Source organism: Myotis nattereri (assembly GCF_964212035.1).
Source record: "Myotis nattereri genome assembly, chromosome: 13".
Lineage (NCBI taxonomy): Eukaryota > Metazoa > Chordata > Mammalia > Chiroptera > Vespertilionidae > Myotis > Myotis nattereri.
Window position 1 is genome coordinate 11,707,969 of NC_138088.1, and position 27,562 is coordinate 11,735,530.

At 46.8% G+C, this 27,562-nt stretch overlaps 1 protein-coding gene across 2 annotated transcripts in view; it reads right to left on the reverse strand.

Moving 5' to 3' along the window:
* The window catches only part of SH2D4B (SH2 domain containing 4B), a 68,298-nt gene that overhangs the window by 31,912 nt on the left and 8,824 nt on the right, over nt 1-27,562 (reverse strand). For both annotated transcript variants that reach the window (XM_081104588.1, XM_081104587.1), the window contains exons 2-4: nt 23,040-23,199; nt 20,448-20,595; nt 8,090-8,237 (exon numbers count right to left, since the gene is read on the reverse strand). In XM_081104588.1, coding sequence (XP_080960714.1) covers nt 8,090-8,237; nt 20,448-20,595; nt 23,040-23,199 — 456 coding nt within the window. The remainder of the gene's footprint in view (nt 1-8,089; nt 8,238-20,447; nt 20,596-23,039; nt 23,200-27,562) is intronic.

A 27,562-nucleotide genomic window follows, 5' to 3' on the forward strand; every position in this document is an offset into this window, starting at 1 on the left:
TGAGATGCTGCAGCAGGAAGCAGGACTCTGCCTTGGCTTTGGCAAAGCCAACCCTGCCGCCAGCCCAGAGTACGGCAAAGGGTTCATAGAGTCAGACAGCTTTCTTCTTCTTCTTCTTCTTCTTCTTCTTCTTCTTCTTCTTCTTCTTCTTCTTCTTCTTCTTCTCCTCCTCCTCCTCCTCCTCCTCCTCCTCCTCCTCCTCCTCCTTCTTCTTCTTCTTCTCCTTCTTCTTCTTCTTCTTCTTCTTCTTCTTCTTCTTCTTCTTCTTCTTCTTTCTCTCTCTCTCTCTCTCTCTCTCTCTCTCTCTCTCTCTCTCTCCATACATTCCCCCCTTTTTGAGATATGATTGACATATAACATTGTGTCAGTTTAAGGTGTACATGTGTTGGTTAGATACATTTACATAATTTAATGATTGCCACCGTAGCATTAGCTAACACCTCCATCACATCCCATGATTATCATTTCATTTTTGTGATGAGAACATTTCAGATCCAGCCTCTTAGCAACTTTCCAGTATAGAATACAGTATTGTTCACTATAATTCTATGCTGTGCACTGGATCTCCAAAACGTATCCATCTTTTTTTAAAAATATTTTTATAGATTTCAGAGAAGAAGGGAGAGGGAGAGAAAAATAGAAACGTCAATGATGAGAATCACTGATTGGCTGCCTCCTGCACGGCCCCCACTAGGGATCAAGCTGGCAAACCAGGCATGTGCCCCTGACCGGAATCGAACTGTGACCTCCTGGAATTATGGCTTCTTGGTTTGTAGCTGGATGCTCAACCGCTAAGCCACACCGGCCAGGCAAAAACTTACCCATCTTTTAACTGCAAGTTTGCATCTTCTGACCGACGTCTCCCCAGTTCCTCCACCATCACCTCCAGCCTCTGGGAACCACTATTCTACTCTCTGCTTCTATGAGTTAGGTTTTTTTATACTCCTCATATCCATGAGAACATACAGCATTTGTCTTCCTCTGTCTGATTTATTATACTCAAGGTCCAACCATATTGTTGCAAATGGCAAGATTTCCTTCTTTCTCATGGATGAATAATATTACATTGTGTGTGTGTGTGTGTGTGTGTGTGTGTGTGTGTGTGTGTGTGTCTTCCACATCTTCTCTCTCTATTCATCCACTGTTGGATACTGGGGTTGTTTTCCTATCTTGGCTATTGTGAATAATGTTCAATGAGCATGTGGGTGCAGATATCTTTTAAATATCCTGTTTTCATTTCCTTTGGTTATATACCCAGAACATTGCTGGACCATATAGTAGTTTTAACTTTTTTTTGAAGAACCTCCATACTGTTTGCTATAGTGGTTGAACTATTCGCATTCCCCCCAGCAGTGCACAAGGGTTTCCTTTCCTCCTCATCCTCACCAACATTCCACAGCTTCCCTAAGAGCGTCTCCAGGCCTCAGGTTGCCCCTCTGTCAAATGAGAATGACATGGATGTCTGCCTCATTGAGTTGTTATAAAGATTAAATGAAACTCACAGAAACACTACGAAAGGCTTCGGAAAAGCAACCTCTTATTAAATCAGGCACCTGAGCCCAAGTCTCCCAAGGTGTGGGGCCAGCTGCCCGGGTGCAGATCCCATCACCATTTACCAGCTGCATGACACTGAACGAGTCACTTAATCACCCTGGGCCTCCATTTCCTCATAAGGAAAATGGAGATGATAACAGTCACTATTTCATAAGTTGTTATGAGGGTAAGGAGAGCTAATAACATAAGCCACTTTGAATCAGTAAGCACCATGGTAAGTTAACTAAAATTTTTATTTTCATTAGCCCTGGCATTGCGAAGTCCACAACAAAGCCATGAATAGTCTTGGCCCGTCCAGGAGGGGGCACCCTTGCCCGTCCATCAGGTGGAATCTGTCCTGTGACCATTTGTAACTAGCTTCCCTTAAATTACACTCAAAACCTTAAAAGGTTGCTTTTAGTTCCTGCTCAGGATCGGGGAAGGATTTGGCCTGTATCCCATGAATCTGCTGTGAGAAGCCAGAATGCATGGAGTGCTTTTCATCTAACCCAGCGACAACAGCAACTAGCAGTAGAAGACACCCTGGGAGCAGCCACGGCAGCGTCTGCCCTGAGCCAGCAAGGATTGGGCTGCCCTCCTGCCCCGAGGACCCACTGCGGCCGTGAGGCTCACACCAAGCCATCTGCCTCCTCCCACAGCCCTCACCCGGCCCGAGGGCTCCCACAGGCCTGTCCCGCAGGCGAGAAGGAGAGGTCCCTTCCAGCTCTGCCCTCCGGTCAGGGATGCACCCACGCCTGTCTGGCCTGAGGGCACGTCCTCAGAACTGGGACCTGGCTCTCCAGGATTGCTGGCTGGACCCTCCTGCTCAGTAAGAAAACCCAAATCTCACAGTGTTTGGGGTTACCCTCACCCATTCAGACCTGGGAATTTCAGCCGTCTCTGGCTGGGGAGGAGGGCGGAGGAGGGCGGTGGCGGGGGGGGGGGGGGGGGGGGGCGGGCATTGTGCCTGGCGTGGCTCCTAACTGTCTAGCCTAGGACAAGTCTGCACGCTGCTGGGTCTCGGCACCCTTCATCCAAGGGCTGCCCAAACTGCCCGGCAGTCCCGGACTCATGTCCTCATCTGCCCATGGCTCCTGCTCGGTTCCCCAACACGGAGGAGACGACGGAGTGGGTTTCCTCTCGCCAGCGTCTCTGTGAGCAGTTACAGAGCTCAGAGACACAACCAGGCTCGTCACTGCGAGAGGCAGGGTGTTCCACGCTGTTAATGACACATTCGGGCAGGGCGTGCACATTTACCCAGCCCAGTGTACTGAGTGGCTACTTTGTGGCATCAAGTTTAAGAGCAGTTTGCATGGGTTGTGTCGAAGGAGAAAGGGCACGATCACCCATCCTGTCAGTGGATAGAAAAAGCCCTTCTCCTGTGGAATCCTTCAGCTTTCCCTCCAGCCCTGAATTCTCCTCTGCCCCCACCCATCTCCAGACCACACGGCATCTCCACAGTCCCCTGTCTCAGCAAATGGCATTTTAGAATCACTGACGTTTAACCCAGATTCCATAGCACACTCCTTTCTAGGAGGGAAAAGAGTGGAACCCATATCACTGGCCTCTGTGCTGGGCCTGGGCACGTGTCCTCACTCAGCTCTGACGATGCCAGCGAGGGTGAGGCGACTGGAGTGCAGCTGTGGGTGAGGAGCCACAGCCAGGACCACACAGTTCAAGGAGGAAGGGAAGGGGTTAACAATACAGTGCGTGGTTCCGTGGTTGAGCATTGACCTATGAACCCGGAGGTCATGGTTTGATTCCAGATTGCAGGTTCAGTACCCAGTGGGGAACGTACAGGAGGCAGCTGATCAATGACTCTCTCTCATCACTGATGTTTCTCTCTCTCCCTCTCCCTTCCTCCCTAAAATCAATAAAAATATACTTTTTAAAAGCACACAATAATACAGTGCCGATTTTTGTAAATAATATCACTAACCAAGTCATCCTGGCTCATCTCTAAGTCTCTGAGCAACTAGACGTTACTGAATTCCCCACTCCAACAAGTTCACAGTTGAGAAATAATTAAATGAATTTCTGCTTCTCAGAAGCCAGAGCCTGCTCTGCTGTCTGAACTGAATAACTAAGTCTGTATTCAAGTGATACGAAAGGGAACAATGCCCCTTTATTTCTAACTTGAAGAATTTAATTTAGGTTTTTTTATCAAAAACTGCTGCTCCCAGTAGATTAATGGCCTACTATATCTCTCATATTAAATTAATTGAGTGCAGAATGGCTTTGCTGAATTTGAATGGCAGGCTCCAGAGTTTAGCTCACCGTTCTTTAAGAAAGCATAAAATGAGGAATCAAAATCGTGGGACCTGTATTACCATGTCTTCCCTCTGGTTTTTGGAGGTTTTTCCACTTTCTCTTGCCACGCAGCACATTAATTAGCAATCAGGCAGCGCTCGGGCCAGATGATTTCCATTCTCCATCCCAAGGAAACAGCAGCCCCGCCCATAAACTTTCCATCTCGTCGATAGCTACAAAAAGGGAAACACTTCACGAGAAACAACTTAGAAAGCACCTTGGTTTCTTCCCTCGCATTTCACCCTCTCAACAAGCTCAACTCAAAATGATGACCCCCATTTACCAATGAAGACACTGAGAAACTGAGCAAGAACTTGCCCACAGTCACGCTAGTAACGGGCAGAGCGAGGACCCGACTGCCAGTCCGGATCTCCTTCCCCCACCATTGTAGCCTCATGTGACTCCACTTGTAATTGTCCATTATTTTTTAGTACAACCTCTGCCCTTCTTTCCCTTCTATTCTGAATTTAAATGAATGAATTATTCTTAGCTCTTGACCATCTTATCTTTCCAGCCTCATTTTCATCATTGCACTTCAGGCTGCAGCCACATTAAAACATGTGCCATGTCCTATACACACAATGACCTTGTTTTTGCTTGGTGCTGCTCCCTCTGCTATAATGCCCTTCCCTGCCTTCTTTGCCTCCCCACTTTTCCCAAACCAAATGTCATTTCCTCCACAGGCCTTTCCAAATGCTCACCTTTCTTGATGGAAAAAGATATCCCATGCAAGTGGAAATAAAAAGAAAGCAGGGGTAGCTGAACTTGTATCAGACAAAATAAACATGAAGCCAAAAATGGTGAGGCCCTGGCTGGTTTGGCTCAGTGGATGGAGCATTGGCTTGCGGACTGAGGGTTCTTTGGTTCTATTCCGGTCAAGGGCACATGCCCGGGTTGCAGGCTTGATCCCCCGTGGGGGGCGTACAACAGGCAGCCAATCAATGATTCTCTCTTATTGTTGATGTTTCTATCTTTCTCTCCCCTCTCCCTTCCTCTCTAAAATCAATAAAAATATATTTTAAGAAAATGGTAACAAGAGGAAAGAAGATCATTATATGATGATAAGGGGTCAATTCATTAAGAAGATATAACAATCATAAATATATATGCCAATTAAATATATAAAGTAAATATTATCTCAGGATTATTGCACTGCTGATTATGAAGGGAGAAATAATCAGCAATACAATAATAATAGGTGATGCCAATACCCACTTTTAATAATGAATAGATTGTTCAATCAGAAAAATCAATAAGAAAACATTGGCTATGACTTCACTTAAGACCAAATGAACCAACAGACATGCACAAAATATTTCATTCAACAGTAGCCGAATATGCATTCTTCTCAAACTCACATGGAACATTCTCCAGGATAGGTCATAGGTTAGGTCCCAAAATAAGTCTTAAAATTTTTAAAAAGATTGGAATCATATCAAATATATTTTCTGACCACAATAGTGTGAACCTAAAAATCAGGACTAGGAAGAATACTGAATAATTCAAAAATATGTGGAAATTAAACAACACACTTCTGAACAAGAAATGGTCAAAGAAGTCAAAAAGGAAATAAAAAAATCTTGAAATTAATGAAAATGGAAACATAATATATCAAAACATGGAATGCAGAAAAAGTTATTCTAAGAAGAAAAGATCTCTATCAACCTAACGTGGCACCTTAAAGAACTAGAAGAAGAACAAACTGAGTTCAAAGTTATCGGAAGGAAGAAAAGAATAAAATCAGAGCAGAAATGAGCTATCCACTCGAAAAACAATAGAAAAGATCAATAAAACTAAGAACTGGTTTTTTGAAAAGATGAATCAAAATGAAAAGCTTTCAGTCAGGCTAAGGGGGAAAAAAGACAACACAAATAAATAAAATCAGAAATGAAAGAGGAAACAACTGATACCATAAAAATATTAAGGATCATAAGAAACAACTATGAATAGTCACCATCAAATTAGAAAACCTAGAAGAAATGGATAAATTTCTAGACACATACAACCTACCAAGACTGAATCGTTAAGAAATAAAAAATCTGAACAGGATAATTACTAGTAAGAAAGTTGAATCGGTAAATCAAAAATCTCCCAAGAAAGAAAAGTCAGGACCATATTGCTTTACTGATCATTTCTACTGCACATATAAATGTGCTTCTCAAACTCTTCCAAATTCATTTTAGGAGGCCAGTATTATTCTCATATCAAAGCCAAATAGAGACAATACAAGAAAAAAAATTACAAGTCGATATAACATGGTGGACCCTGAACATTTGCTAAATGAAAGAAATCAGATGCAAAAGACCACGTAATATATGATTCTATTTATATGAAACTAGAGGCCTGGTGCACGAATGTGTGCACCAGTGGTGTCCCTCGGCCTGGCCTGCAGGATTGGGTAGAAACTGGCTCTCCGACATCCCCCAAGGGGTCCCAGATTTTGAGAGGGCACAGACACCCACTGGTGCACGATTTGGGCCAGGGAGGGATGCGGGAGGTTGGCCAGTTGGGGAGTGACCACGGGAGGGCTCCAGGGCGTGTCCGGCCCATCTCTCTCAGTCCCAATCGGTCAGACCTCAGCAGCAAGCTAACATACCAGTCGGAGCATCTACCCCCTAGTGGTCAGTGCACATTATAGTGACTGGTCAACTGTCTACCCCATGGTGGTTAGTGCACGTGATAGTGAGCAGTTAAGCAGCCTTAGCATGTCATTAGCATATTACGCTTTAATTGGTTGAATGGATGACTGGACGACCAGATACTTAGCATATTAGGCTTTTATTATATAGGATATCCAAAATAGACAAACCCAGAGGGACAGAAATTAGATTCGTGGTAGATGTGTGGTTTCCCGCGGTGTGGCAGGAGGAGTAACCAGTGGGTACAGAGCTTCTTTTTGTGGCAATGAGAATGCTCTGGAATTAGATAACAGTGATGGTTGCACAACTGTGTAAGTAGACTGTGACCCACTGAATTGTACACTTTAAAGTGATGTTTTTTTAAACTCTGTGTGATGAATCTGACGTATGGTTAAGAAAGGCTGAGGACCAGAGGCCTGGGAGCAGACGTCACCTCCCATCTCCGCTCCCCCTGCTGAGGCCGTGGTTCAGTGGTCTCTGAAGTGCACCACTGCAGCCACCTCCCCTCGCATTCCCACACCCAGCCTCAGTCACAACACTCACCTTTAGAAGCTTCCCACTGCACACCTGTGTAACATGCCTTTCTATTCTCTGTATTTCTATGTTTGACATCTGGGACCACCCCTCCCAGAGCCAGCCAGTTCCTAAGGATTATAAAGGACTGGCTTACAGGTGTGCCTTCCACATGCAAACCAACCCCCACCACTTCCTGTAGCTAGTTCTTACACTCTGGGTCACGATCCATCTGCCCTAATATTACCCCCAGGGCCAGGTATCAGCCACTGGAGACAGCTCCTTATCCCAAAGCCTGCGGAAACTATTTAAACCAGCCAAGCCTAAGCCTGCTTGCTTTTCCTCTCCCTTCCCACGGAATCCACACACAGGCTCTTGCCCACATTTCCCTTCACTCCCTCTGCCTCCTGACCAACCCTGGGCAATCCCTCTGTTTCTAGGAACCGGGAGTAAAAACTTCTCCCTGCAAGACAGTCATTTCCGTGTCTGCAGGTCCCACCAGCCCTGACTGCAGCAAGCCCATGTGCACATCAAACACCGCCTCCATCCTGACTCCACCCTCCCTGTCCCATCTACCTTCTCAGCACCCAGCACTCTCCAAGCTGCATGCCCGCCCCAGTCAGCCCCCACTGCCTCAGCACACCACATGCCTTTATGCTGTCACACATGCTGGCTACCCCCTCTACAGCGTCCTCTCCGGCCTCTGCCTCAGCTATTCCTACACCACCATCAAGCTTCACTTTACAGTGCTCACAGGACACTCCCTCAGAGCCCTTAGCCTGCGTGTCTGCCTCCGAGATAACACCCTGATCCCTCATCTCTGGGTCCCCAGGACTGAGCACAGAGCCAGGGAATTATCGGTAACTCAGAAAGTATAGGGTTTTCTGTTTCAGAGCAAGAAATCCTCCTAGGGCATGCAAGCTCCTTGAGGGCCAGCCCTTTTCCTCTCTCCTTAGCAGAACAGGCACCGCGTTGGCCTGGGTAAGACCTCTGGCTGAGTGAGTAACTGGACTGAGGCTGAGCAAATAAACAAGTGGGAGGGGTGGGTGGGGAAGGCAGGCGGGTCTGGCCCCTGAGGACCAAGCTCTACTCACACTGCTCCTCCCACTCGCGCTCCTCCTTCTCGCTGGCCTGGCTCTGCAGTTGGGCCTGCTTCAGCGTCCAGTACAGCTCCCTGGCCCTCTGCTCCTCCTGGCGGCGGATCTGCTCTTCCCCTCGCTTCCGCTCCTCTTCCTCTTTCCTCTAAAATGTCCAGGGGACAGAATAGCGTTAGGTGACAGTGCCACTTCCTGGGGAGGAGAAGGGCGTCTGTGACTGTGCGGCAGGGCCAGCTGAGCCGGGTGGGGTGGGGTGGGGTGGGCCAGCGTGGCCACTCCCATCTCAGCGTCTGCAACTAGAAAGGGCAATGGTTACCCTCAGCACGCTGTGGTAAGGTCAGATGGGTTGAAATACGTGGAACAATTTGTAAACTCAAGCTTTCTGCAAAGATAAGAGGATGCTGGGCCGCCCTGGGCCACACTTCCATCTGGTCTTCCTAGAGACAACTGAGCAGGACATGGTCATGTCTTCACCCTGTGTCTCCAAGAGAGAGCAGGTGTGGGGCCCCAAATCTCCCATTTCTGTCCCATTTTTAAGCTCCAAAAAGGTCGTGTGTGTGTTTTCCCCCACCTTTGTTTACATCAAAGTAACATACGTATGTTAGACACGCATCATAAGCCCAACCTTGTTATAAAACACAGCAATTCTCCAAACCACTTCAGATCCCACCTGACCCCGCCCTGGCCCGCGCCCTCAGGCCGCCATTTTCAGTTATTTTCGCTGTTCCTTCATGGGTTTACGTTTGTCTGAATAATGCTGCCAATTCTTGACTTATCGATTCTAGACATTAACTACTGCCTTTCTTTTTTAGTACATGAGTATGTAGCACTTATATTTCCCAAACGGGGCACACTCATACTTTCCCTCCCCTCATCCACACAATACACATCACAATTTGTGGTTAAAGCAGTAAGCAGTGTAAACATGGCTCACTGAAAACCCAAATAGGGTGATATTCCCACCAATTCTAAGAAGTACATTTCCTAACTTTCTAAGTAGATCTCTGAAATCCCAAACTGCTCTCAAATATTTCTCTGTTTAACCGAGTGCTTTTTATTATACCAGATGATACAGCAGGTATCTTTTTCCAAGGAACACCCCTGCCACAGACACCATCTCACCTTCTTCTCGCATCTCAAACGCTTGCTGCCTAAGTCTCCTGTCCATCCCCCCACCAGGACCCACCTCTCAGCCTCCCTGAGGTGGAGCCCTTGCTTTTTGTTCTGTGCTTTCTTTCTTGGCCATTTCCTCACTAACAGAGCAGGAACAGAGCTTACAGAGCTTACAGAGCTCCCACAAGTAAGGATTTACAAAGGGACACTTTCTGAGTCTTGTCTGAAAACATCTCTATGCTCCCCTCACCTATAACTGCTAACTTGGCTGAGCTCAGAGAATTTGATTAATAATTGCTTCCTGCAGAATTTGGAAGCCTGAACCTTCTTGTCTTCTTCCACCCAGCACTGCCACTGGCATTCTCATTCTTCTGCGTAAGGAGTGGTTTTCCCTTTTATCGCGGATGTCCTGAACTTTTCTCAATGGGGTGCCTTGGCTTGGATTGTCTTTCATTGATTCGGGTGGGCATTTGAGGTGCTTTCACCTGCAGTCTCAGGTCCTCCCAGTCTAACACATCTTGGCTTAGGGTTTCTTGGACAATTTCTTCTCTCATTTCTCTCTTTGCTTTCTACATCTCCTATTCGTCAAAAACTGGTCTTCGTGAGTTGATCCTCTAAGTGACTTATCATTTCTCTCTTATTTTCCATCTCTCATCTTTTTTGGTTCTGTTCCCTGGTTGATTTCACTGACTTTATCTTCCAAACCTTCTACTGAATGTTTTATTTCAGCCACTGCATTTGTAATCCCCAAGGCCTCTTTCTGATTCCTTGGTTGTTCCTTTTTGCTTCGTTGCACCCGTACTTGTTTTGTGAGTGCAATAGCCCATTTCTACGGGTTTTGGAGTATTTCCTTCCCCATATTCTGACTTAGGTCTTTTCCTCTGTATTTTCCTTTGGGGTCTTTTTTAAAGTTTGTTTTATTTGCTGTCATTCATGCGGAAGGGTCTCCTCAGATGTTCCCTGACCCCATTCAAGAGAGAAAGCAAGGATCCGGATGGGAGACTCGGAGTGTGTAGGCAGCGCTTCCGTGAGCAGTAGCTTCACTCTGGGATCGTGGGTGAGGCATCAGCCATCTCACCGAGGAACCCTCCAGCATAAGAATCTAGGGGTCCTTTCTGAGGTTATTCAGTGCCCGTCCCTCTGTCCTGCTGGGTGGTGTCTGACAACGAGCATTCCAGGAGTCTGTGGTGGAGGCAGGCTGTGAGCCGGACAGCACTCGGACCCAAGCAGGCTGAACCCCTTCATGGGAACACCAGGCTTTGAAGTGCCTTTCATGCAAATTTCCCCCCAAGTCTCACCAGGAGTGGCCAGAAAGAGTCCTCCCAGGATGGGCAGAGGCAGCAGGTAAGGTGTCCCAAGCCCAGATCATGTCCCGGCTCTCTGACCCTCTCCTCCATACAAAGGGTTAACCAAATGCCCCAAGGAGCTAGAATTCATATTTGTGGAGTCATCTGGGGGCCCAGAGCTCAGGCCATGGTTCCAGAATCGTGGCCTAGCAAGTAAATGAATCCTACTGGCCAGCATATCATCTTTGTCACAGGATCATATAAGAGGCTGACTTTGTGTGGCTCAAATTGTTAATTTGTTAAAGAAAAAGACTCCACAAAAAAAATATTTGCTGACCCTGTGAACCCTAAGGGCAACCCTGGCTGCAGGTCCCACTGTTCGGAGCTCAGACTTTGACTTCATCCTCCTGCTCTCTCCACTCAGTCTGACCTGCTGAGCCCCAAACCTTTCCCTTCCAGCTCCCCTCCTCCTTCTGGTCAGAGGGAGGATGTAGTCACCTGGAGGGAGCAGTGCGCAGAGAATTAAGACAGGGTGAGTGAGAGAACAGGCAGCCACTGTAGGCTGCATGACCAGACGTCCTCTCAGAAGAGGCGACGAGATCTGAGCCCTGACCATCAGGAGGAGGCCGAGAGCGAAGGTCAGGAGAAGAAACTTCCAGGCCGAGGGAACCGAAGTGCAATGGCGCAGAACTGCCAGTGGGTTTGGCAGGTTTGAGTGTGTAATTATCCTCTGTGGCTGGAGGGGGAAAAGGCAAAATTCTATTTTTGATGAGTTTGCGATGACATGGATGTCCAAGAGGCCTAGCATCAGCAGGGGCTGCGTGAGCCTGGGGCTCAAGGGCAGTTCAGGCGGAAACACTGACTGAGGCGCCCTCTGCAGAGGATGACGCTTCTCAGCCATGGACTTACTGTAGCCAATGAGAGAAACACCCCAACTGGTTTGGGATATCCTCTAAACAAACTTGAGAGGAAGAGTTGGAGTCAGAAAAGCAGCTGGAGAAGGAGGCCAAGGCGTGAGATAGAGATCCAGAAGGGGCGATGTCTGTAGGGGAAGCCAAGAGAAGAAATCATTCCGAGTAAAAGGGAGTAAAGTGAGCTGCAGGCTGCTGAGACATCGAAAAAGATAAGGACGAAGAAGCCACAAGGGACGCAGGGACAGGCGCAGGGCCATGCGGAGTGTGGGGAGAGCGTCCTAGCAGAGGGAAGGGAGCACAGGCGGCAGCAGAGTGAGGGCAGCGGGAGTGACTACAGACAACCTTTGACCTTCCTGTAAAAGGATAGAAACAGGAAGGAGCATCCAGGGGAGATGTTGAAATGGGGTGAGTTGGGGTGAGTTGGTTGGTTTTAAGATGGAAAATACTAGGAGAGTTAATGACTAATGCAAAATGGAAACCAGAGTCCGACTCCAATGCAGAACACATGGTTTTACCCCAAAGCTGTATTTTACCTTCGTCAGTCACATGTCTCTATCCAAATCTCCTTTCATAAGAACACCGGCGATAATGAATTGGGGCCCACGCTAAAGACTTCATGTAATGACCATCCTTTAAAGACCTCATCTTCCAATGCACTCACATTCTGAGGTTCTGACATGTATTTCAGGGGGACACCATTCAGCCCATAAGAATGAGACCGTACCCCAGAGAAAGGTCATGACTGGCATATAATGGACAAGTGGCATTTGACCACTCGCCGCAAATGACAAGGCAGTGTTCCCATTCCGACCAGCTGCGGCTAACGTAAAAGCAGCAAGTTAAAAGACAGCACACGTTGCCCCACCCCCAACCCCTGGCAACCACTGTTCTCCCTGCCTCTATAAGTTAAACAGAGTCAACATACAAGTGAGATCATGCAGTATTTGTCTTTTGTGTGTGGCTTATTTCATTTAGCATTACGTCCTCCAAGTTCATCTGTGTTGTCCCAAATGGCAGAAGTTCCTTCTTTTTTAAGACTAATATTCTATTGTGTGTGTATATATACACCACATTTTCTGTATCCATTCATCAGTCAGCATTTAGGTTGTGTTTGGTAAAAGGGTACAAAGGTTCGGTTATGTCAGAGAATAAATTCTGGAAATCTAATGTACAGCATGGTGACTAGTTAATTCTGTACTGTATACTTGAAGTTTGCTAAGGGAGTAAATCGTAAGTGTTCCCACCACACACACAGAAAAAAGGTAACTAGGTGAGGTGATGGATTTGTTAATTAGCTTGACTGTGGTGATTTCACAATGTATCCACATATTAAAACATAATGTACACCGTAAATTTTTTAAAAACATTTCTATTTCTATTGATTTCAGAGAGAGAGGGAGAGAGAGATAGAAACACCAATGATGCGAGAGAATCATGGATTGGCTGCCTCCTGCATGCCCCCTACTGGGGATTGAGCCCACAACCCGGGCATGTGCCCTTGACCGGAATAGAACTTGGGACCCTTCAGTCCACAGGCCGATGCAATATCCACTAAGCCAAAACAGCGAGGGCTACACCTTGAATGTTTTAAATTGCTTTCAAAGAGGAAGGGAGAGGGAGAGAGAGTAGAAACAACGATGAGAGAGAATCACTGATCGGTTGCCTCCTGCACACTTCACACTGGGGATTGAGCCCCAAACCCGGGCCTGTGCTCTGACCGGGAATTGAACCATGACCTTCTGGTTCATTGGTCAATGCTCAACCACTGAGCCTCGCAGGCCAGGCAAATATATACAATTTTTGTTTGTCAATTAAACATCAATAAAGTAAGGGGAAATCACCTGAAATAAGTGTATAAACAAATAAAGAATTGGCAGGGCCATTGTTCCCTCATTCCTCTTCAGCTGCGAGCCGGACAACACTCGGTGCCAGAGCCTGCAGCAACTGCCATCTCAAAGGGAAATGACTGGCTCTCCTACGACAAAAGCCAGCTCTTCACAGCGAAGAGGATGATGAAAGAAAACATTGTGCAGCTGCCCATAAGGAGCGCTGCCTCTTCCTCTCCATGGTCTTGTTGGAGTGCTCAACCCTCGCAGGTTGAATTGCTGAAAACTCTCACCTTTGTGGCTGCAATCAGAATCCTTGGCCCACTGTGATCACCCAAGAAAAGTCCCTCTTATGTTTCGCAGCCAAAGGCCAAGGCAGCCACAAGGCAGGTATGCAAACACTCCCCTTTCTGCCTTAGGAATCGATTGCCCTTTTCTGGCAAAGAGAGGCCCTCTGAACTGTCCAGCGTACTCAACCCCCTTCTCCTGATAACCCATCGGTAACAGACACCGCAGGAGCCCACGGAGGCGGCCCGCCTCGCCCAGTGGAAAGTATCACCGAGACAGATGCTTTTTCTGGAAGGCACAGCGGTTTTTGTTGTTAGCCTGGCCCCAATAACACCACTAAGTTTTGTGAGGTGATGCACCCCACAGGGCAGGGCCAGGCCTGTGTCCTTCATTCCTCCGGCACCAGTTCCCCGCACAGGGCGGTGAGTTGGGGAGCAGCTAGTAGGTGCTCCATAAACACTCCCCGGGGGAGTGAATGAATTAATGAACAGGAGAAGATAAGATGGGGCTTGTGATGATCCGTGATGGGGAAAGGGTAAACCACATCACGTCGTCTGGTTGATGGCAGCCTTGTCCAAAGAGACACTCAGATAAAGGCTACAGTTTTCAAGAGAAAATCGAAAGGTGGGAAGTTTTCCAACCACTTGTGATTCTATTGGGAAAGAGGCAGGGATACTTTCTAGAGCTGCAGAGGAGGTCAGTGAGCGGCCAAAAGGAACCCCGCCATTAAAGGAGAGAGCAAAAAGGAGAGAGAAATGGCTTTGAGAGAAAATGGAGAAAAATTAAAGGACAATCTAACTGTGTCAACTGTGTGTATCTGCTGTTTGTCAGGGGAAGTGGGGGAGATGGGAAGTGGGGTCCTTGCTGTCCATGTTCTGTGGTCTTAAGCAGAGGAAGAAGCACCCAAAAAGCAATCTCATGAGTTAGGAAAGCAGGAAAATGAGATGCAAATTCTATCTGGCCTCCTGACCCCCTTTTTCTAAAGGAATGCCTTCCTATGCATGTAAATTGCATTTAAATGGCACCAGTTACAACAGAATGGTTTTTAAAAACAGGTTTCCAGCTGTCTGTGTCTTCTATTTTGGAGTTCCATCTTTATCCCTACACAAGATTCTGGGATCTCTCTCTCTCTCTCTCTCTCTCTCTCTCTCTCTCACACACACACACACACACACACACACACACACACACACATATACACACACTTTCTAAAAGAAATCTGCCCTGGTATCTTTCCTGGGACCAGGAGAATTCACAGAACCTGCCTTCCTCCTCAGCACAGGCTGCCCAGCTGCTCCCTCCACCACCAGCTTCTCATCCAGCGTCTCTCTTCTCCTCCATCCCCCTCTGCTCCCTCTTCTGGGCGGTGAAACCTCAGGACACCCAGTCAAGCACGTTCTCTTTCCTCCAAGTCTGCTTCTCCTTCCAGCTCCATGGCAGAGAGTGGCGCCTGCACCCGTCCCGCAGCCTGGGGCTCAGACACTTGCGCCCTCCGCTTTCCCTCATCCCAACACCTAGGTGATGCGGAGCCTTGTTGATTTCATCACCTCCGTTGCTCTGTGTCCCTCCCTTCTACCTCTCCCTGTAGTCACAGACCCGCCATTTCCTGCCTTGACCACTGAAAAACCTCCTGCTGGCCTGTCCTTCCCCCCAAATTTCCATCACTTGAATCACACCATCGCCACCAGCTGGCCTCATAGAACATGATCTGACCGTGTGCTCCTTTGTACTGAGATCCTCAGAGCTCTGCTTCCACAGAGACAGTCCACCCCTTCATGCAGCGTCCAAGGGCTCCACAGCCAACCTCTGAGGGTTATGTCTGCCTCCAGCACCATGGGCTCTTTTCTCTCCCCAGCACAGCATTCATCACTCCACTTATCTCCTTCCATCCCTGTCTTTGCTGTGCCTGGTCTTAAGGTGCTCCTTTACCCGCCATTGTAGTCCCCAGGGTGTGGCTGGGGCTAGGCGTGCTCATAGAGTGGTCCCTCTCTCCCGGGCGCCCTGTAAGCCTTTTGAGAATAGGGAGTCAATTATTACTACCTCCACCCAAAACATCTGCACTTACATCCTCAAAAAAGAAGAAAATGAAGTAAAACAAACATTGTTAGTGCACTGCTGCATGCTACACTCACGCTGCTAGCATCTTAGTGTTGAAAGACACAATAAAAGGGATCTAAGCCCATCTCTAAGCTGATGCATAAATTCCTCTCCCAAAGCTGTCTCGGGTATGTATTACTGATTAACAAACCACCAGAAAATTGAGTGCTTTAGAGCAGCGCCCATGTTCCTTGCTCATGATTCTGTAGTTAATAATTCGAGCAGAGCTTAGCTGGGGGCCCTCTGTGCCACAGGGCGGGTGTCCAGAGCCAAAGAGGCTCCCTCCCGCGTCCGGTGCCTCTTTCTGCCTCTCTCTCCGCTGCTGGCTGTGGCTTCCTTACCTACAGCCTGTGATCGAAGGCAGAGGGGCTTCTCGCAGGCAGCTTCCAAAGTGACCTTGCCAAAGGGGCAGAAGTCGAAGCTGCAGATCCCTGATCACCTCAAAAGCCACAGGGCCAGGTTCACAGATCAAAGCGCATGCTGGGTCCCCGCTGCCACGGGGCACCGGAGGGGAGGGACCCCAAAGGAGCACCGCAAGGAGCTGGCCGCCAGCCATACTTAATCCCCCCCAGAATCCTTTCCAGACGCTGCCAGCCGGTGCTTAACCTCTTCCTGTGATGAAGAGCTCACAGTGGCACAAGGGGAGCGCATCTACAGACAGCGCTGGCAGCAATATCCCAGCTCAGGAACCTGATCCGTGAGCGGCCATTGCTGACGCCCTGCCCTGTCAGCCCCCCACCTCCGCCCCCCAGCCCCTGCCTTGCAGATGCTGCCTGCATTTCTGAGGCCCCTCAACATGCAGACCTGCCAAGTACTATGTCTACCAAAGTCTGAGCAGTCACACTTAGCAAATTACCTTTTAAAACAAAAACGATGGTAACATAGACACCCACACCTGAAACCTAGATGTTCATGTTGACCAATGGCACCCCAATATTTTAATAAATCAATACATAAATAAATAAATGACAAATGAACACAGAATGGCCATAAGAACCTTCTTTGGAAATAGCACCAAACACCCACACTTGGGTCCCTCAGTGAACCTGAGGGGCGCTTGAGTTTACTACACCCTCCGTGAACCCTAACGCAGAACGGCCCACAATTTATCTCCCTCAGCACTGAGGTTCTGAAGGAGACCATCGATCACAAACATCTCCGCTGGAAACTCGGTCCCTCTGTGATCTCCTTGTACACTGGCCCCTGCAGCCTTGAGCCTCCCCAGCATCTGAGGCTCAGCCCTCCTCTGGGAAGGGGGGGCAGGGATTGGAACAGGTCAGAGATATATAAAAAGTACCGGCTTTCTCCCCCAGCAGACTTAAGTAATCATATGCAATATAAGCTAAACATCGCTCACTGTGGGTTGGGTTTTAGGTACTATTATGGAATCGTTGTTCAACAGGAGTGATAATGATTTCCGTGGCTGTGCAGGGAAGGTCCTTCCCTGGGCAATGCCCGCTGGAGGACATAGGGTTTGACCAGGAGTAAGCAAACCAAGGCTCCCAGGCCAAGATTCAATCTATTGTTTAAAAGGAAGTCTTATTGGACCAGCTACCCCCTTTGTTTACATGGTGTCTGGCTGCTTTTGTGCCTCAGTGGCCTGGTCTGGTCATTGTGACAGAGACAATATGGCTCACAAAGCCCAAAATTTACCACTTGGCTCTTTTTTTTAAAATATATTTTATTGATTTTTTACAGAGAGGAAGGGAAAGGGATAGAGAGTTAGAAACATCAATGAGAGAGAAACATCAATCACCTGACTCCTGCACACCCCCTACTGGGAATGTGCCCAAAACCAAGGTACATGCCCTTGACCAGAATCGAACCTGGGACCCTTCAGTCTGCAGGCTGATGCTCTATCCACTGAGCCAAACCAGCTAGGGCTATCACCTGGTTCTTCATAGAAAATAGATTGCTCACCCCTGAGTGAAAGTATGATGTCTGCAACTTCCTTTTTAATTGTTCAGTAAAACAACAGCAACAAAAAACTGCATATATGCGTGTGTGTGTGTATATATGTATATTTATACATATGCAGGGTGTCCCCAAAAATGTATACACACTTGAACAGCTGGTAGCTCGGTTTTGGAAATGAAGTGTATTTTAATAAACACTGCCTTTGTAAGTATTCAAAGTGTGTGTACACATTTTGGGGATACCCTATATATGTATGCACATATACTCTTGAATAATGTGGAGGTTGGGCTGACAATGTCTGCACATTTGAAAATCCTCATATAACTTTTGACTTCGCAAAAACGTAGCTACTTAATGGCCTATGGCTGACTGGAAGCCTTAACACAGTCAATTAACGCAGATTTTTATGCATTATATATTATATTCTTATAATAAAGTCAGCTACACAAGCAAATGTTATTTAAAAAAATCCCAAGGAAGAGAAAATACATTTACAGTATTTATGGAAAAAATGCACATATAAGTGGACCCACCCAGTTCAAATCTATGTTGCTCAAGGGTCACCTGTACGTGTGTGTGTGTGTGTGTGTGTGTGTGTGTGTGTAGAGAGAGAAAGAGAGAGAGAGGGAGAGAGAGAGAGAGAGAGAGAGAGAGAGAGAGAGAAGGGATGCAAATGTGGCAAAAATTAATAATTGGTGAATTTAAGTAGAGAATGTGAGTATTCGTTTTATTTTTCTTTTAACCTTTCTGCAAGTTTGAAAATATTTTTCATAAAATGTTTTAAGAGTAAATATTACTTCACTTTAAAAACTCAAGAGAATCTCCTAAAAAATATAATTCAATAGAAAATTAAATAAGCAGATCAATAACAATATAAATATATAACTAGCAATTACAATGGTTTTAAGGTAATGATAACAATCTCATATACGATAGCAACAAAAAAATATCAAACCTAAGGTTTAACTAAAAAACAATTGTGGAGTATTTAAATAATACAACAAATTTTACCAAACTCCAAAAAATAGAAGAACATAAGTCAGCGGTTCTCAACCTGTGGGTCGCGACCCCTTTGGCAGTCGAACAACCCTTGCACAGGGGTCGCCTAAGACCATCCTGCATATCAGATATTTGCATTACGAGTCATAACAGTAGCAACATTACAGTTATGAAGTAGCAACGAAAATAATTTTATGGTTGGGTCACAACATGAGGAACTGTATTTAAAGGGCCAGAAGGTTGAGAACCACTGACATAAGCGAATATGAAGTACATAAGCAAACTGTGAATGTTTGGCCAATGCATTTGCAGGTGTTAATATTAAACAAACAAAAAAACTTTATCAAAGACAAAAGGAAGCTTTGAGTAACAGGAGGAACATACCACATCCCTAAACAAGAAGAGTCAATGACTTAATACTGTGAAAATGTCCATCCTCCACAAATACAGCTATAAGGTTGATGCAATTCCAATGAAAATCATCAAGTGGCTTTTGTTGTTGGAGAGAGAAGAACAATGACAAAATCACTCAAATATATTTCTAGTAGGAAAACTGGGTATGATTAGCCAAGGTCATTTTGGAAATGAAGAATAATAAAAGTTTCTCACCATGACAATGTTAAGGTTTATTTTAAAACTACAATAACTAAGTAAGTAAATCTGGCTCAGGAATAATCAAAGAAGAACAAATCCGGGAAGAGATGTACAAGAAGTAAGAATCAAGGCAGCAAGTCCATGAGAGGAGAGAGGGTGGGTTGCCTATTATACAAGGCTGGGACAATGGCTCACCACTTGGGAGAAATTGAAGTTAGAGCCCTATATCAAAGCACACTCCAAGTGAAGGAAAATTAAGTGCAAAGAAACAAATTCATGAAAGCGGTAGAAAATAATGTATATCAGTATTTGAGAAGCTTGTGGTGGCACAGGTCTTTCTAAGCATAAAACAAATAGTAAAAAGAAAAAGATTGATATAGTTAGCTAGTAAAAATTTCAATCTTCTGTACATCTAAAAGGACTATAGTCAAATTTAAGAAAAAAAAAACAACACAACACTAAGAAAAATATTTACAACATAAATGATCTTGTGGGGGCAATGTCCTCACTATGGAATCATTCTGAGGAGGGTTTTATTTGTTTGTTTGTTTGTTTGTTTTGTTTTGTTTTTAATGGCCAAATGCCATTAATCTACACTTCACAAAATAGTATAATTGTTGGGATTCAGAATGATTATGATTTTCTCCTTTTTGCTTATATGTATTTTCTGAGTTTTTTTACTGCCCCCTAAAATGTATAATTCCTGTAGAAAAAAAAAATATCTTCACACGACCTAAGCTTCTTATAGAGGACTAAAGCTCCTCTATCGGCTCCAAGCTCTCCCAGAATGATCGGGCCTGCAGCCCTACCAACAGCTTCCTATCCAGGCCAGAAATATACCTCTTTCATTTCCTTGAATCCTCCAAAAACCACAGCTGGGTGATGCTATTACCTAGTATTACAAACAAGAGAGTGAAGGCTCAGAGGGGTTTAGCAAGCTTCCCCAGGTCACACAGCAGTGAGCAGTAGAGTTAGAACTGAATCCCAGGTTGACCGGACCACAAACTTGCCTCTTTCCTGACCTCATTTCAGGAATCTCGGTGTGGGAGGCAGAAGGCCTGAGTCCTGACCCTGGCTCTGTCCTTAGCTACGCATGGCCTAGGCAAGCCTCTTCCCTATTGACCCTCCGTTTTCTCCACTGTACAATGAGAAGTGGGTTGGCCCAACCGGTGCGTCAAGTTCCTTCCTTCTCAGAGACAGGGCCGATTTCTGTCCTCATAAAGCAGAAATGACCAACAGCCAAGGACTGATCTAAACCAAGACCAGTGGCCTGGGGGCTAAAGCAGCTGGCCACTCACAGATGCCCCGCACACGGGCTCACCTTGAATTCCTCGTGAATGCGCTCCTCCAGGACCTTGGCAGCCTTGCGGTCCTCCATCTCCACTTTCCACTTCTCCGCCATGATCCGGGCTTTCTCATTGGCCAGAGCATCCCGGAACTTCTTGGTGATCTCTGCCTCCTTCTGTCTCCTTCCAAGAGAACACCAGAAGGTATAAGCTCGTGTGGGAAACGGAAGGTCTACATAACAATGTTAGAGGCAGAAATAGAATAGTGGGACTAGCTATAGTTATAAGAAATATTAATCATGTTCTGTTAGCTGTGTTCTGTTCTGATTAAAGAAAGTGCATTCTAATCTGGCTGGGAGTTGTACGCCCCGGGACATGGGAGTTAACATCCAAATACAGTCCATTCTCCTGTTCCCAATACTGCCTACCATCATGGGAAGATTAACAACCTTGTTGCTGAAACAATCTGGTCCTGAATTAGCCCACTTTATGTGTTCTGTATGGGGTGCGGCTGCAGTGTTTTGGCCAGGTTCAAGCCTCGGACTAATGAAAGGACAGGGTCCTCTCATTGCCACGTTCAAGTCCCAGCTGGAGGGCAGGGCCCTCCCAGCACAATTATAGCCAATGGCTATGGCTGTAAGCTTGAACCTGTGGTCTGAACACGTGGCCCCACGTGCCTTGTGATAGAGTTCGGGTGCATGTAGTTGAGTGAGGTTGAAACTCACGAGAATGCTGTAAACAACTTGATCAAGCCCCTACTTTGCCTCGTGGCATCTGCTATAAAATAAAGACACGGCTTGTGGGCACTGGCGCTGTCTCCACATCAGGGAGCAGCGTCCCACCGAGACCCAGCTTTCATTTTCTTGTCTGTCTTTTCTCAATCCTTTCACACACACACCCCCCCCCCCCCCCACTCAGGATCACCTTTGGCTGCAACAGTTCTGAGCATAAAAATTGTGAACAACCTAAATGTCCATCAACAGGACCAGTAAGTTGTGTTTCCCATGTAGTGAGAACACTCTATAGTAATCTTCTATATAATAAAAGGCTAATATGCAAATCGTCTGAATGGCAGAATGATCAGTCACTATGATGTGCACTAACCACCAGGAGGCAGACGCTCAATGCAGGAGCTGCCCCCTGGTGGTCAGTGCGCTCCCACAGCGGGAGCGCCACTCATCCAGAAGCCGGGTTCATGGCTGGCAAGCGTAGTGGCAGTGGTGGGAGCCTCTCCTGCCTCTGCAGCAGTCAGACATTCCCCGACTGCTGGGGGCGCAGGCCCGGCTGAAGGACACCCCCCACCACCAAGTGCACAAATTTTGTGCACCGGACCTCTAGTCTTAAATAATGTTGTGAATCTATACTTATCAATTTATCTGTGTGTTAATAAAGCCATTTACAGAGCATGTACAGACAGTCCCCAACTACTGGTGGTTTGATGATGATTTTTTGTTTTTACAATGGTGCCAAAGCAATACACATTCAGTAGAAACAGTACCTTGAATTTTGAATTTTGCTCTTTTCCTGGGCTGTTGATATGCTGTAAGATACTCTCTGGAGAGCCACAGCTCTCAGATCACAAGGGTCAACAACCCACACTAGTGTATTCATTGTGTTAGGTGACTTTGCCAACTGTGGGCTAATGTAAGTGTTCTGAGTATGCTTAAGGTGGGCTAGGCTAAGCTGTGATGTTCAGTACATTCGGTGCAGCAAAAGCATTTTCAACTTACGATATTTTCCATTCACGATGGGTACATCAGGACAAAACCCCATTGTAAGTCAAGGAGCACCTGTTGCTTACATGCTCACTGTGATTATCTTAGGTGGCAAATGCTGGGTTGTTGTTAACAATTTTACAGTTAAAACTCTGTCACTATGCCCAACCGGTGTAGCTCAGCAGTTGAGCGACCCAGGTTCGATTCAATGGTCAGGGCACATGCCCGGGTTGCTGGTTCGATTCCCTATGGGGGAGGTACAGGAGGCAGCCGATTAATGATGTTTCTCTCTCAATCAATGTTCTGTCTCTCGATCCCTCTCCCTTCCTCTCTCTCTGAAAAATTTTTTTAAAAACCATATTTTTAAAAAATGAAATAAAATAAAGATGAGGAAACTGAAGCATAGAAAGGTTAAAAACAAAAAAACAATGTCACTAACAATTGGGTGGGGGGAGGGGATGTTGGCATCCAAGTTTGGCAAAAAGATGTTAAAAGTTGTTTATAAAAGAATTCTGATTCCTAATCTCACTGGGGACTCAAATGTCCATGAAAGAAAAACAAGCAGATAACAAAAGTGAATCCAAACTGCCTACTGCCCCAGGAACCACTCAGTGAGAGGAAAAGCGAAAGCATGTCGTATACGTTGTCTCACTGAATCCAAACAGAAGCGTGTTGTTATACCCATACCTCAGTGTGAAATCTGAGGCCCCAAATAGCTCACGTCTAGTCGGTGGGGCCAGGATCTGAATCCATAAGGTCTGTCTGAAGCAAGATTTCGATGGTTTGGTCACCGAACAGCCAGCCAACTGCCTGGCACCTCCTCCCTCTGACCCATAACCACTTGTCCTTATCTGGGACCCACCCCACGGCTCTGAGTTCAGGCCTCACACGACACCCATTGGCACCTCTCACCAGAGCTCCTCGGCCTCCCTCTGTGCCTGCAGCCGTGCCTTCTCTGCAATCAGCTCCTCGGAGATCTCTTCATAGGGCTTGTCGCCAGGGCCTTCTCCCATGATCCAGACCCAGACCTCGCCGTCTTCCCCCAGCAGCCACTGGATGTGCTTGTCACTCGCTGCTTCACAACATAAGGAGGAGCAAGAAAGGAAGAAGAACGGATCTGGGTTCTAAGTAGCAAGAAAGGGCCTAGGTTCGCCGATGGTACATAACCACTCTACAGTACTGTCATCAACAAAGAGGATCCCAGAGAGACACGGGCCTGAGTGCAGGTCCATGGCCATCTCTCCCTCCCACTCCCTCTGGGGAGCAACACAGCAGCCAAGTCAGCCTGCTGAAGAGGGTGTCCAAGTCTGGGACTGTCTGAGGCTGAGCGCCCTGACATCTTCAGCAGAGAGAGCATCAGCGACAGTGCAGCACCCCCTGAAGGAAGTGACTGTGCCACCCGTGGACCAAGGCAGTTAGGGGCCAGTGGCCTTCTCCTCTGTCCTCCCCCCCCGCTCTCTCCCAGCAGCCCTCCTGTCCACTGGCTGAAAACAAGGAATTGGAGATGGTGGAGTTGCAAGGTGAAGCAGCTAAGCCTTGGGTCTCCCTGACCCACATCCACCGGTAACATGAGCACGAACAAAACCTATGTCTCATTAAGCTACTGAGATTTTTCAGTTTTCCTACTGCAACAGATCCTATTGATTACCACGACTGAAATGGAAATCTATCCCCAAACTGGGTACCCCTGAGACAGAAACAGAAACTACGGGTCACTACCTAAGCAGTGGGTGTCCGGTGATGTTCAGCAGGCTAAATGGCTGGCGATCCACGTTACGCAGGAGCAAAACATCGGGTGAAGTTGGTGGGCACTGTAATGTAAAAGGCAGACCTTCCTGCCTTCTGAACGCGTCATTCTGAGGGGAGAGACTGGAGAATAGGAAATCGGTAGTGTGTGTTGGTTGCCAGTGGGAAGGTGTTAAGAGGAAGAAACTGGTTCGAGAAAGAATTGAATGCTTTGCAAGTAGAAATGAAAGGAAATAGAGAGAATACAGAAATTTGGGACTTTGTAAGATGGGGAAAACCACCTCCTTCTAGGGCCCGAACTGTAAGAGTTGGGGCTTTTAAAGGTCTTGCGTGACAGCCCCGTAAAACCTGTCAGGTGAGTAAAGCGAGCTGGGCACAGAGCCTGTGGCAGGCATGAGAATGCACCCAGACACCCAACCAGGGGGCCCAATGCAGCCAGCACTCCAGTTCCTGTGCTCTCGCGTCTGCCCAAGGCAAAGGCAGAGGCAGCGCCCAGCCTTTGACTGAGCTCGGCAGGCTTATTCCTGGGAGGCAGCAAACTCCTCTGGTGGGCAACTCCCATGAGGCCTTGACAGACCTTCCTTGGATTGCACATCTGCCCAGAACACCTCCACCCAACCTGACTCTCCATCTCCTTCACTCAGCCAACCTCCTCCAGCTCCCAGCCCTTCCTCACTCACAGGCATTTCCTCAGTAAAATCCCTGCGTGTTTAATCCCATCCTTGTCTCTGCTCTGCAGAGGAGCCAGGCTAACACGAGCACATTAAGAGGGGGTCGGGGGGGGGGGGGAGATGTGTAATACTTTGAACAATAAAGAAACATTTTTTTTTAAAGAAAATGCCATCTTCTCACACTTATTTTTACAAAGAGCCTAAGACAGGTACTCTAGTTCAGCGGCCGCCAACCTTTCAGACCTCACGGACAACCAGTGGTCCACGGACCACCGGTTGGCGACCGCTGCTCTAGTTGAAAGGGAGAGGCATAGAGGTGAAGAGGCAAATAAGTACAGAAACATGTCTAAAAACGAATGGTAGACGTGTTTGCTGGGACATCGAAGCAAGGACAAAGCAGCCTGTGAGGCAGAACAGCCACCAGAAAACGCTACCCCAGAAGCCAGGGGGCGACTGAATTCAGGAATTAGGAGAGACCAGCTGTGTCACAGGCTGCTGGCGGTGGATGGGTAAGACTGAGAACTGACCACTGATTCAGCAACATGGAGGTCATGGTGAGCTTGATAAGAGTGGGTTCGTGAGTTTGTGGAAAGGGATGCTTGGAAACTGGAAACTTTTAGAAGAAAATATAAAAGCATATCACTATAACTTTGTGGAAGGGAAGAATTTCTTCTGCAAGACATAAAAAGAATAAACTGCAAGAGACTGTTGATAAATTTGAATACAGATTAAAGTTTAAAATTTCTATCCAAGAAAACACACCATGGAGACAATTAAAATTCAGCAAATGAGAAAAGCTATTTGAATACACATAACTGTCAAGTGATTGTAACAATTAATAAAAGCAATAATAACAGCTTACAATTACAGAGGGCTTATCTGCTAATCACGGTTCAACACATTTTATATGTATCAACTTATTAATGTCTAGAACAATCTTTCTCTATGGGGTCCTTAGAGAAATAAGCCCTATAAAACAATTTGAGCCTGGCTGGCATAGCTCCGTGGCTGAGCATCAACCTATGAACCAGGAGGTCACCGTTCAATTCTTGGTCAGGGCACATACCTAGGTTGCGGGCTTGATCCCCAGTGTGGGGCGTGCAGAAGGCAACTGATCGATGATTTTCTCTCATCATTGTTGTTTCTATCTTTCTCTCTCTCCCTTCCTCTCTGAATCAATAATAATATATTTTTTAAAAGATGAAAGAGACAAATTTAACAAAATGTGTTGTCTCATCGCAAAAACATTTGCTGAGAGAAAGTGAAGACATATTAATGCAGCTGAGGTTCCCAGTCTCTACAATTATGTGAGCCAATTCCTTAAATAGAGAGATGATAGATTGATAATAGATAGATAATAGGTAGGTAGGTAGGTAGATAATAGATAGATAGATAGATAGATAGATAGATAGATAGATAGATAAATGATAGATGATAGATAATAGATGATGATGATGATGATAGATAATAGGTAGATAGAAAATAGATAGATAGATAATAGATAGATAATAGATAGGTAGATAGATAGATAGATAGATAGATAGATAGATAGATAGAATCTCCTAAGGGACCAGCCACTTCCAATGTAATGGTGCCTTCCAGTGAATCCTGCAGGGAGTGGCTGCCCAGCAGCTGCTGTGTTCTCTTAGCTAGGTGCCTTTTGTTTTAAGTGGTGAGCCTTAACCTTCTGGGGGTGGGGAGGGGAAGAACTCAACTAGGCACGTGATAAATGTGCTTATGTTTATCAGATTCCTTCAACATACCAGGTTTAACCGAGACCACCTCATTTCATCTTCCCCACAAATCTGAGATAAGGTCTCTCATCATCTCCAGTCTACAAAAGGAAACTGAGGCTCAGGGAGGCTTGAGTAACTTGCTAACCTCACATCAACTAATGGAAAATAGGAAGCAGGCAGAGCCAACATGGGAACTCAGGCGCTCTGACCACTGCACAACTGCCTCTTGCACAAAGGATGTGACGGCCAGCACGGTGTGGGCGTAAGCGTCATTGTCAAGAACGCCAGGCTGTTTCCTGTTGCACTCAGAACCACTCGCTGAGAGTCAGCAACACAGACACGGGGTCGGTCAGTCACGTTAACCATCCTCCCCTCACTCCCTCCAACCTTGTGGCTGTACAATGGCTCCTGAAATAGCTCCCCAAGTTCAAGGCCACGTCTCTTGCAGAAGCCTTGCCTCTCTTCAGTGTAGAACAAGGGGCAAACCCAAGATCTTCCACCAGGCCATGTGCCCCATGTGTGCTGGCACTCATTGCAGTGATCACTGGGAAATCCCGAGTGCCCTGCCTCCAACCCAGCTCCCTTCAGTCCTGAGACACCGCAGAATCAATGTCCAGTGAGAGCCTCTGGACCCAGGCTTACTGCTATCCTTCCCAGCTCGGTTTTCTCCTCTGGAACAACGTCTCACAACTTAGTCAATAAAATGAAAAAGCTGCACATGTATTGGGGCAGGGACCAGACCTCCTAATTCTTCAGCATTTCAGAGTCTGGGTGTGAGAACCCAACCAGGGTGGCCAATGAGAGGATAAACATAAAAAAAACCCCGAGACCTAAAGATGTGTAATTTTGTAAGGACGGGGGTAATAAGTGTGAAAATGCACCCAAAGACTTTAGAACCCCAGGTCTAACACAAAATCTGGTTCCAATTGGGAAAATCCTAAGAAGCTTTGCTAATTTTTACGCGAGAAAAACCTGGAAAGCAGTCATGCTGGCCCCTGGGAGGGACAGCCTAGGGACAGGCAGCGGTCGGTAACCTGCTACTTCTCAGCCCAGCTACTCTGAGCAGCAGCTGGACTGGAACCTGGGGTCAGGTTACAGGGAGTCAGGAGATAACCAGCAGGTAGCCTTTCTCAGAAACTGCCCTGCGCACTCCCAGCAGGAAGGGGAAGCAGGGAGGTGGCAGCCATCAGCCCCTGAGGCAGGGGAGAGAAATGAACCCTGGCCTGCTCAGCCCAGCATGCCCCCTGGGGCCCTGCACCAAGCAGAAGAGTGGCTTCCCTCC